Source organism: Bison bison, unplaced genomic scaffold (assembly GCF_000754665.1).
Source record: "Bison bison bison isolate TAMUID 2011002044 unplaced genomic scaffold, Bison_UMD1.0 scf7180017864471, whole genome shotgun sequence".
Taxonomy (NCBI): Eukaryota; Metazoa; Chordata; class Mammalia; order Artiodactyla; family Bovidae; genus Bison; species Bison bison.
The window spans coordinates 7,350,036-7,362,693 of NW_011495032.1; the positions used below are offsets into that span (position 1 = coordinate 7,350,036).

At 46.5% G+C, this 12,658-nt stretch overlaps 1 protein-coding gene across 8 annotated transcripts in view; it reads right to left on the reverse strand.

Annotated features, from left to right (window-relative positions):
• Positions 1-12,658, reverse strand: part of CLASP1 (cytoplasmic linker associated protein 1) — a 275,326-nt gene that overhangs the window by 157,723 nt on the left and 104,945 nt on the right. For all 8 annotated transcript variants that reach the window (XM_010860818.1, XM_010860819.1, XM_010860823.1 and 5 more), the window contains exon 7: positions 3,784-3,881. In XM_010860818.1, coding sequence (XP_010859120.1) covers positions 3,784-3,881 — 98 coding nt within the window. The remainder of the gene's footprint in view (positions 1-3,783; positions 3,882-12,658) is intronic.

Here is a 12,658-nt window from a genome sequence, read left to right on the forward strand (position 1 = left end):
CAAAACTGCAGGCTCACAAAGAAAGTTCTCCAAAGAGTTAAAATGCATCCAACGGCATGTTTTAGCACTATCTAGAATGGCACCCTACTCCAGTACTCTTGCCTGGAAAATCCCATGGACGGAGGAGCCTGGTAGGCTGCAGGCCATGGGGTCGCTAAGAGTCAGGCACGATTGAGCGACTTCACTTTCACTTTTCACTTTCATGCACTGAAGAAGGAAATAGCAACCCACTCCGTGTTCTTGCCTGGAGAATCCCAGGGACGGGGGAGCCTGGTGGGCTGCCATCTATGGGGTCGCACAGAGTCGGACATGACTGAAGCAACTTAGCAGCAGCAGCAGCAGAACTTAAAACTATCATTAGATTTAAAGCAGCTGCTGTTTCAGGAGCTTGGTTCCCAAATGATGGTTCCAGAAGAAATTTCACACCAGCAATCATTTTGCCAAAGCCTCACAAACTAAATCATACCATATGGAATAGAAATATTTTCTGGCATACACAGTGGGGTGACAGTGAGTATCCACGTGGGCAGACAGCATCTGTCTGTGAAGGGACGCCTTGGAGAGTAAGTGACAGGAATCTACCGACATTTTCTTTAGATCCAGAGACACCTCACAAATATCCTACTGCGATATGGCCTCTTAAAATGGACAGTGAGAAGTGAATCATGTAGTACTCGATTTCTGAACACGTCATGCATGTCAATTGTGAAAACAATACATGGAAAACAACAGAAAATGTCCAAATACTATGCTGACTGACATTCGCAGCTCAGCTGTGCTGAGATCCCACGTAGGGGACACCTAAGATGGAGATTGGGCTGAATATCTCCTCTCTCCTCTGGATGAAAGTGACTTTAGCCAGTAGATGACATACTCAAATAAGAATTGAACACATGGCCCCAGAGGATGATTCCAGCTCCTTCAAAGTGAAGCTGAAGAATACGCAACTCTCTCTCCTTTGTGAAATGAGCAAAGAAAACTGCTGCCTAAATCAGATCACTCTTATTACATCAGTTAGCTGACATGAGAAAGGCATCCTTTTTCATCATGTATTTATTTCCTAGAGACACAATTAAGCTTCTCAAATACAGTACTCACTCAATGAACAAACTCATAAGAAGACAACATTTTCTCTTTTTCTGCTGCATTGCACGGCATATGGGACCCCAGTTCCCCAACCAGGTATCAAAATTGTGTCCCCTGAAATGGACTCGTGGATTCTTAACCACTGGACTGCCAAGAACAGCTGCTAGAGGACAACATTTTGTATTCCAGGACTAAAGGCAAGTTTTAGAAAACCTTAAGCTAATTCCACAATATTTTGTTAGTGCTATGGAATCTTGCCAAGCTAAAGACTCTTCTATGCTCACGTAACAACAACAAAAAACCTATAATGATGTAAAAGAAGTCTAGGATACTCAAAGTATCCAGCTGTAAAGCTGTGGGTCACTTCTTTAGGCTTACCCTCTCCTTTTGGTCCAGAATTTGAGGAAGGATTTCAGCTAACATGAGACAGTGGAAACTCTCATTCCTAATCACAGAGGCACTAACTCTTCTGTTACTTCTTTTTAATCTTTTTTTTTTTTTTAAGGAAGTAGGGTTGACAGTGGGGAAAAAACTATGACTGGGAGTCTGCAAGAGAAGGCTCTAGCCCCAGCTCCAGGACCGTACCTAACTCACTCTGTGGGGTCCCTAAGACCAGTCCAGGTTCCACAACTCACCAGGAGGATTCAGGGCCTTGGCACAGAGTCACACTGACAGCTGTGATTATTACAATGTAAAAGGACAGAAAGGAAAATCAGCAAAGGGGTGAGGACCAGAGGAAACTAGACTCAAGATTCCTGGAGTTTCTCCTGGTGGAGTCACACAGGACATGCTCAATTCCCAGCCACAAGCAGGGACAAGACACATGGAATGCTGGCATTAGGCAAGCTCATTAAATCTGAGGGCCAGGGTTTGTGGGGGCTGTTCACCCAGCACTGCCAAAGGCTCCACAAATGCCAGAGTCCCAACAGGAAGGCAGGTGGGCAGCCACACCCAGGCCAGACTTCCGACCCCGCTCTGTGGACATAACGGGCAGCTCCACATTCTAGTGTCCAGGCAGAGTCCAGGCCGACCCCACATGCAGGCCTATGTAAGGATGCCTCAGTCTACAATGTGACTTACCCTCTGTGCCCACCTCGCTAGACCTTGGTTTCACCATGTCACATGCCCAGCTGTCAGCTGCTGTAGCGACCGCTGAACATGACACAGGAATCCCATGGGGAAGACAGGTCGGCCATGGCCTAGACTCACCATGAGGCACTCAGCATGGTGCCACCAGACCTTGGGCAGGAGAGGTTCTCACGGCCCAAGACCCATTTCCCCAACAATTATGGTGACATCATCACTAACTAGCCCCTGCTTCCCTGCAGTCTCCAGTTTTCCCTAGAGCCTGGTCAGTACTTTGTAGTGCATCTCCCTCCCAAGTGTTCTCACCATATATTCAGAGACTACAAGGTGGAGGTTCATAAAATACAGGAATTAAAAACCCGTTCTCACAGATTACCTTCATGTAAAAAACATGAAAAGTAGTTGTATTCTTGTCTGTTGACCCTGTCCACTGAAAGGCTTCAGTGGAAATGGCTGGTGTCCACCACACTAACTGCTGACCCCTCCCCCAGGGTGCATGGATCACGTTGTCTGCTAGCACAGAGTATCCCCAGCACCTTCTACTGTTCTGTAGTGCTTTAAAAAAAAAAACAAAGGCCCAGGGACCATGATGAAAGCAACACTGGGGTCAGATGTGACACTCAACAAGGAAGGATGTCCACCCTCAAATGCCACTGGCACCCTGACTGCAGGGTCAGTCGCCCACTTCCATCACACCCAACTGAGGGACGTCAAGACAGATGGCTCCTGTGTATCTCAATATTTTGCCCCAGATGGAGATGCCCAATACTCTGCAAGCTCATTTGTGGAATGGATAGAAAAAACGAAGCACAGGATATCAGCCTGAGCCCTGACTTTCTAGCTGGGTCATGTCTCCAGTCACTTCCTGTCACTGGGTCTCAGCTGTCCCCATGGGCACAATGACAGGTCCAGATAAACCACTTGGTGAGTCCCATCCAGGCCTAACTTCCCAGGGTTTTCGTATTACTTTCTCCCAATTAGACAGTCAAAAGGTTTAAAATTCATTTGGTATAAAATTTGTACATCATAGTTAAAAATCATAGATAACTGATTTTTCATTATTTTTAAAAGTTTGACAACAGAAACATCTGTGGACTCAAGGGGACTCTGGATATGGTAAGACAATAATCTCCTTGCACTGGAGACTTGGATGTTGAAACTGGCATTACTAGCCAGAAGGCTAACATCTCAAAGATGTCCAGAATTCTCACTTATATATTTCTATCCAGATTTATCTGGGAAAGGCTGCATTCAAACAAATACATTCTAAGCCCCCAAGATACCAGGTTCCATGTACATACGAAATGTAGAACCACATGAACCCAGAGAATGCAAAATCTTTCAACACCGGTCACTTTTAAATATGCTTCTAAAAACAGTCTGTGGCATGGGACCAGGTCAGATGTCTGGGTGAGAAAGTCTTACTTTTGAGCAAGTGGAATGAAAGGGGACCCCTGAGACATGATCTGGACAAGATCGCCATCCATCAATCTTCTCACCATATAGTCTTTCAAAAAAATTACCCCATAACAAAATAAGCAGTGCAAACCATGATGTTAACTGAGAAAGAGGAGGGGAAACAGCAAGAGAAAGGAAAAAGTCTGAACTCACCGGGACTGTGGCAATCCTTTTTTACTGAGATCTGCCCTCACACGTTCTCCTACATGTCTGTAAATTTCCACTAAGCTGTTTATTGCTGCATCTCGAACCTAGATGTAAAAGAAGAGATCTTACAGCTGCTCTGTGTCATTCCCCAGTGCTTCCTGCTGCGGACACAACAGGCTATCCAACACCCCAAGTTCATCACCCACTCACCAACATGACTCTGAACACAACCCCTTAGAGACATGGGATGAGACAAAGCCGTACTTTGACAGCTCTGACTCTGTGGGCACAACTCCAGAGAGTATGGAAAAAAAATTCAGATCCCAACCCTGTGTCCATGTTAAAGTCTATACCCCTTAGTTCTTTTCATCCTTTAAGATGATGTATGGAAACTAGAAATTTCAGACCAAAGTGGAAAACACTACAAATAAGTGAATTATTCTTAAAACAAACAAACAAACAAAAAAAACACCATGTAAAGCATTCTGGATGTAGGCCAATTAAATACTTAGCAACAGAAAAGTGTGGTAAAGGTTACATAGCACCTGTATTCAAGAAGTGCAAAGTTCTAAAAGGTAGATGGGAAAAAAGTCCATAAATTCTACATTTAATACAGGACAGGATGTAATAAATGTTATACAAAAGAGTACAGAGAGCTCACACAGTAGAGGGGAGTGGGCACACCAGAGGATACGAAGAAACATTTTATGGAAGAGGAAGGAACCACTTAAAATGTGCTTAGAAACACAGCATTTCAGCAGGAAGAAATGGGATGAGACAGGCTCCAAACAAGGTTAACCAGCCAGTGCGGACGCATGAAGGCGAAGCAGCACAGCATAAGCTTCAGGAAGCTCAAGGCAGCAGTCTGGCCAAACACAGACAGGGGGGAACAGGTCCGGATAAATAAGGCTCCAGAGACAGAATGAACTTTATTTAAAACAAAAACAAACAGAAAATGGGGGAACCCGAATATGGATTGTATATATACCAAACATTAGGCTGGTGCAAAAGTAACTGGGATTTTGGATCGTTGAACTTTGCCATTTGATATTGGAATACATTCTTAAATAAATGTGGTTGTGTTATACATCATTTTAATGCACATTTCTCATTTTGTTTTATTGCTAATGACTTATTACATGTTTATATTTAAGACTATACACATGATGTTACACAAAAAGTAAATTTGAGTGATTTTTATTTGAGTTCAAAATGGGTCGTAAAACAGTGCAGACAACTTGCAACATCAACAACACATTTGGCCCAGGAACTGCTAATGAACATACAGTGCAGTGGTGGTTCAAGAAGTTCTGCAAAGAAGACAAGAGCCTTGCAGATGAGGAGTGCAGTGGCCGGCCACTGGAAGTTGACAACAACTAATTGACAGTAATCATCGAAGCCGATCCTCTTACAACTACAAGAGAAGTTGCCAAAGAACTCAACATTGATAATTCTGATCAGTCAGCATTTGAAGCAAATTGGAAAGGTGGAAAAGCTCGATAAGTGGGTGCCTCATGAGCTGACCGAAAATTTAAAAAAACTTGTTTTGAATTGTCATGTTCTTTTATTCTATATGACAACAAACCATTTCTCAATTGCATTGTGATTTGCAATTAAACCCCTGGGAAAAAAATGGCAACCCACTCCAGTATTCTTGCCTAGAGAATTCTATGGACAGAGGAGCCTGGCAGGCAATTAAAAGTGGATTTTATACAACAATCGGCAATGACCAGCTCCGTGGTTGGACTGAGAAGAAGCTCCAAAGCACTTCTCAAAGCCAGACGTGCACCAAAAAAAGGTCATGGTCACTCTTTGGTGGTCTCCTGCCCGTCTGATCCACTACAGCTTTCAGAATTCCAGTGAAACCATTACATCTGAGAAGTATGCTCAGCAGACGGAGGAAACGCACTGGAAACTGCAATGCCTGCAGCTAGAATGGGTCGACAGAATGGGCCCAATCCTTCCCCACAACAACGCCTGATCATGTTACACAGCCAAAGCTTCAAAAGTTGAACAAATTGGGCTATGACGTTTTGCCTTATCCTCCATGTTCACCTGACCTCTCACCAACCTACTACAACCTCTTCAAAAATCTCTACAACTTTTTGCAGGGAAAACACTTAAAAACCAGGAGGCAGGAAATGCTTTCCAAGAGTTCGTCGAATCCCAAAGCATGGATTTTCATGCTACAGGAATAAACAAATTTACTTCTCGTTGGCAAAGTATGTTGATTGCAATGGTTCCTATTCTGACTAATAAAGATGTGTTTGAGCCTAGTTATAATGATTTAAAATCTATGGACCAAAACTGCAATTACTTTTGCACTAACTTAATAGTTTATCAATGCTAAATTTCTCATGTGAAAACAACATGTGATTATATAAAAATATCTCATTATATAGGAGTAAAAAGATCATGTGTGCTAGATACTTTCAAATGGTTCAAGAATAAAAAATTTCTCTGTGTATGTGTGTGTACATGTGTGCATAAGTATCCATGCTGAGTTATGAAACAAATGTGACAAAATGTTAAATGGTAAATATAGCTGTTCACTATACTAACCTTTCCATTTTTCTACAGGTCTAAAATTTTGCCAGTAAAAAGGTGGAAAGAAAAAAAAATTTTAATCCAATGAATTCAAGGCCAGCCTGTGGGGGGTACCCAGGGGAGGAGAGCAGGGACAGACAGGAGAACAACATGATTCCAGATTTGGTCTCAAGCAATGAAATCAAAGAAACAGAGAGTGAAGGAGAGAGGAAGGAAGTAGGAATACAGACAATTTACAATCCTGAACACTGCAAGTCACCCTATGATTAACAGTAGTGCATGACAGGTAATTTTACTCACATTTTTTCCCTTGTGATAGATAGCCAAATTCCAGGTTCTTACTATCTTCTCACCTAAAACTTGATGCTATGTACCGAATTGTGTCTGTGACACCCCTCCCCCGCCACTGCCAGCCCCCGAAAAAATTCCTCTATTGAAGCCCAATGTTACTGCAGACAGAGACAGGGCCTGTGAAGAAGGGAATTCAGGTTAAATGAAGTCGTAAGAATGGGCCTGATACAACAGGAGGCCTGTCTTTATAAGAGAGACGTCAAGAGAGCTCTCTCTGTCTGCAAAATGGGATGAGAACCCTCACCAGAGCTGGCCATGCTGGCACCCTGATCTAGGACTGCCAGAAACAAGTTTCACTTGTTCAAGCCTCCCCGTCTATGGTATTCTGCCATGGTAGCCTGAGCTGAATAACAGAGATTACCAGATTATTTTGGAAAGGGAATAATTTCTGATGTCAGGAAACATTTTCATATTGAGACATGCACATCTTACCAAAGCAGTCAATGCCACTGTCTGAAATCAATGACAGGTGCATCACCACTGCTTACTTTCTAATCATGATATCTGCTCAGAGCCAGAGCGGATCACACTGGGGAAACTCTTTAAAGAGCAATCAATATCCTGTCTGCTACTTACAAGTCTGGGCTGTAAAGAGTTTAAGGGATTTAGTGAAAAAATGACTAGCCTTCTAAGTGGAATAAGTCAGACAGAGAAAGGCAAACACTGATATCACTTATATGTGGAATCTAAAAAACACAACAAACTAGTGAATAAATCAAAAAAGAAATGTTTGGATAGAGAAAACACACTAGCGGCTGCCAGCAAGGAGAGGGAAGGGGGCAGGGGCAATACAGGTGTGAAAAGGGGGCTATTACGGGACTACTATATGAAATTGTGTAACTTCAGAAAACTGTAAAGCACTACAGAATTCAAAGAAACACTCATTCATTCAGTCAATCAACAGAATTACTAGCCTCAGAGTCAAAGTAGCTCTCAGGACCTACTTGGCCATTTAGGAACTATATAACTTTAGACAAAATATTTAAACTCGTATCATGTATGAAACGAGTTGCCAGTCCAGGTTCGATGCACGATACTGGATGCTTGGGGCTGGTGCAATGGGACGACCCAGAGGGATGGTATGGGGAGGGAGGAGATAGGAGGGTTCAGGATGGGGAACACACGTATACCTGTGGCGGATTCATTTCGATATTTGGCAAAACCAATACAATATTGTAAAGTTTAAAAATAAAATAAAATTTAAAAAAAATATTTAAACTCTTTTAATCTCAATTTCCTCCTTCATAACTGGAAGGTTGCTTTGGGGTTAAAAACATAATGGATTCAATTCAACAAATATCTGACTGCCTATTAGGTGCCAAACTAGTGTGCCACATGGCCCAGCAGATAACACGATGGGCACAACAGGGTGAGAGGATGAGGACCCAGGACCCTGGGAGGGGACCCCAAGGGCAGAGGACAGGGGAGTGTGGCCGCAGACAGGCAGCTGCCAGCATGCCGCCAGCTCGTGGCCATGGGGGCACACATACTGGGGTGCTGCAAGTAGAGCTCTGCCTCATCCTCACTCTTTGGAGAAAAATCAGAAATACACATCTCCCAAATGTAAAACTGTCCAAACTCCAAAAGTAAAAATCACCCTGCAGACACGTGTATAGACACACACACACACCCACCTATAGGCTGAAATTCAAGTTCAGGCCAGCCGTTTGTGCCCTGTCGTCCTGAATGTGAAGCACTCAACACAATGGCTGGTGCAGCTGGTATTATCTACATCTTTCAGACTAACAACCTTAGCCTTTAAATAACTACTCGTCAGGCTCAGAAAGCTACGGGGTCAGTTAAACGACCCTCAATTCAAGAATCACAGAAGAGACTGTGTGTGGCACTACAGAGTACTGTAACCCAGCTGAGAAGACAAGTGTCCCTAAAGCAAGTCAATTGAGGCTGAAGGGATAAAGCAGTGCTCACCTCTACATACAACGATGTAGGTCCCAGTCTGGCTTCTGGCCACCCACAGGCTCACCTTGCAAAGGAACCCCAACAGCTCAGACCACTCAGGTAGCAAAAGATGAGGGCCCCAGGACGTGTCTATCACATCACCTCTTTACACTACACCCAGATGTGAATGGCAGGAAACAGGCTCCCTACACAGCCTGAAACTCAAGGGGACACCTCACCCTCAGGGAAAAGGAGGGCCCCAGAAACTCCTGCAAGGCAAAAGTCACCCCATCCCCCATAGCCACCAACCCACCCACTTCTCAGGTGCTGGTCAAACCCTCACCAGGGACTTCATTCTCCCATCCGCCTGGCACCCAAGCACAGCCAGCCCAGCCCAGGGCCAACTGCAGAGAACATTGAGATCAATGCTGGTCCTCAGGCACTGCAAGATGCTTTCAGGCTTTGAAGACGCAGATCAAACTCCTCAGGAAAACAGACAGCAGATGGGTGGTGAGGGCCTGCAGATGGGATACCTCACTGCTTGAGGCCAGCTGGGCAGCTAATGAAGATATATCAGAGGTTTCCAGGCAGAACTGGAGTTTCCCCTATCTGGCAGAAAGTGAGAGTGAAGTCGCTTAGTCGTGTCGACTCTTTTTGACCCCATGGACTATAGCCTACCAGGGTCCTCTGTCCATGGGATTTTCCAGCAAGAACACTGGAGTGGATTTGCCATTTCCTTCTCCAATCTGGCGAGGGACGCCCTATTGAGCAAGTGTCTCAAGACTGCTGGCTGCCTTTGCCCTGTACTCCTAGGCAACAGACATAGGCCCTGTTCTGCAACCCACACCCCAAAGGGGGAAGCCCTGACTTCAGCTAGGAAGGTAACATCTCGTGAGTGTAAAGCCACCCCATCCTCCTGTCCCTCCCCCAAGATACAACTCTCAACCACGAGATACGACAGGAAACCTGAGGAAAGCTTCTGGAAAACGTCTCTCCACTTGGGGAAAGAAATGCAGGGAACACTATACCACAGGAGACCCGCAGGGAAAAGTGCACGTGGACTGAGCATTTAATGACACGGGGGAACGAGTCATTCTACAGGGGCAGGAAGCAACAGTGGTGTCAAGATTAGGTGGGGAGCCCGTTCCTTTTGGAGTAGTCAAGAACTAAATCACCTGATGTCTAAGACTTCCTTCAAAATCATCCATTCAATGCATTCTGCTTCCAAATGATGGGGTGGGGGAGCAAAAGTGATGAAAGTAAACTGGCCTTGAGAGGTCCGCTGCTGAGGCTGCGTGATGGCACAAGGGGGTGCAGTACAACCCTCTCTCCACTTTATCTAAATGTGAACCTTTCGATATAAAAAAGCTGAAAACACGACAGGGACAGAGGAGCACCACATTTTCATCTGCCAGGAGGGCCGGACACACATATAGCTGGACTACACCCGTGCCAGGCCTATGAGCAGAGCTGCAGAGAAGAAAGCTCTAGGGGTGGGCAGCCCAGCAGAAGACGAGGCACGCACAGGCCCGGGGACACCACACAACTGCTAACAAGCCCTGCAGCCTCCCTCCCTCGGGCCCCCTTTACAGGGGATAATACACTGTCCCCGCTGCTCTCCTGACTGAATTACTTTCAGCAGCCAAAAGCATTCTAAGCCACACAGAGCCTGTGTGTGGGGTCCACTCTGAGGAGCTGGGTCACTGTACAGTGAGACCACAATCAAAGGACTCACATCCTCTGGAGCAGGAGTGTCTACAGGGCTCACCTTAAAGTTAAATCCCACTGACGTGAGGAGCCACGTGCAGGACCATGCAGAGCCCTCCAACCACCCCCCCCACCCCACCCCACGCCACCCTCACACACACACACATACCACCACCACCAAAGGACTGAGAGCTGGATGGAAGCTGACCATAATGCTAGGCACCCAGTGCAGTGACAGCACCAGGAAGATACAACTGTCCTCAACAGCCTGAGATGTCCACAACTAAGAGGGAAAAGCCATGCAAACAGCTCTGGAGAATCCACGCAGTCCTGGGATGATAAAGAGGAGACAGGGTAATCTGGACCTTGATGGTTTAGAGACTATCAGGAAAGACGGACAAGAAAACGCGAGTAAAGTCAGGAGCACAAGCACATGGACAGACACCCCCAGGAGGAGGGACAACTTGGGGGGGTTGGCGTCGGGGGAGCAGGTGGCATCCCCAGGGGTGGCGATAAGGCCCTTGGGCCTGTGTGTCTGCACACACTCGCTCACGTACAGAGAAACCCTCCTCAGGTAGATGTGAACACACAGGCTCCTCGGATGCTCAGTGTGGGAAACTCAGTGTGGGAAACTCTGGCTACAGATGCTGTCTACTCCAGATGGCCAATGACTGCCCGCTGAACCCGGCCTCACCGACCCCCATTCTGTCTCCCAGGCCCAGCGAGAATACTCACATCACCTGTCAGACCAGAGTAAGCACCTGTGCTGCGCTTAGTGGCTTAGTTGTGTCTGACTCTTTGCAACAACGTGGACTACAGACTGCCAGGCTCCTCTGTCCATGGGATTCTCCAGGCAAGAATACTGGAGTGGATTGCCATGCCCTCCTCCAGGGGATCTTCCCAACCCAGGGACTGAACCCAGGTCTCCCACATTGTGGCAGATTCTTTACTGTCTGCTGCTGCCGCCGCCAAGTTGCTTCAGTCGTATCTGACTCTGTGCGACCCCATAGATGGCAGCCCACCAGGCTCCTCTGTCCCTGGGATTCTCCAGGCAAGAATATTGGAGTGGGTTGCCATTTCTGTCTCCAACGCATGCATGCATGCTAAGTCGCTTCAGTCATGTCTGACTCTGTGCGACCCTGTGGACAGTGGCCCACCAGGCTCCTCTGTCCACGGGATTCTCTAGGCAAGAATACTGGAGTGGGCTGCCATTTCCTTCCCCCTTTACTATCTGAACCACCAGGTAAGCACGTGAGTGAGGAACAAAGCGCCTCAGCCAGCCCGGCTGGCGTTCCTGCTCTACAGAAGGACAGGACACCATGTAGCAGCAGTCACAGCCTCAGAGTATAGCCTGCAGAAATTATTTTTCCCACAGAAAACAAAGTAGAGGCAAGACATTAAGGGGGCAAAAAGGCAAAACAGTTCATTTGGTAAGTTAGAATCTTTTTAAAAAGTAGATTCTGTTATTTTTAAATTAATGTTGCACAATAAAGCATAATTCAAAAAATAAAAATATCTGAAAATCACATTTCCAATGTCAAGTGTTCTCAATAAAGGTTGGGTAGAGGATGAATAGAAAGAAGAGAGTGGGTGCAGGCGAGAGAGACCAGCATAGCCCAGCATCGAGCAGGAATGGGCAGCACAGCAGAGCCCCAGAAAGGAGGCAGGAATGCAGGGATAAAGGGCAGAGACATGGAAGGAGGAGAGGGCAGGAAGTGTTCAGACCCCGGGCCCTCGGAGCTGAGCTGGGGGCAGCGAGAGGAACGCAGACTTGTCCATGGAGTGCACTTCAGTTGCTGCCAGTCAAGGCTGAAACTGAGACGTTGTTCCCAGCGTACATTCGACCCCTGGACAAGGCGGGGGTCAGGGCGCCAACCCTCCACGCATGCGTGGTTCAGCCTCCTTGGATCCAGATTACCAGGGTCCATGCAGTATAGCAGTGTATCCTATGAACCTCAGCCTGAAGGTGGACCTGTGTGCTCTGAACCCATACTGTTCAAGGGTCAAAGCGTACACTTCTGTAAGTCACTGTCCCACGTTAAGCCCCTTTATCTAAGCGGCTGTGTGAGCTAAGGCGACAGCCAGGGCCCTTGATGACACTAGGAGTGACCTAGAGAGGAACAGTGCTTCTGAGCTGGGCTCACCGCTCACCAACACCGCCCCCACCTGCCCTGACACTAGGGAAGTGATGTTTTGTTGTTTTTCAGTTTTTGTTTTAATTTACATAAAACATCAATGGGGCACCAGTGTGGCCACCACCCAAAGCGAAACATGGCACCTTTCCATCACCTCTGAGAAGTGCCCCCATGCCCTGTACAGCCCACCTCTCCCTCTCTGGGAGGGGGTCACTGCTCCCTCCCCCATGCCCACCTCTCTG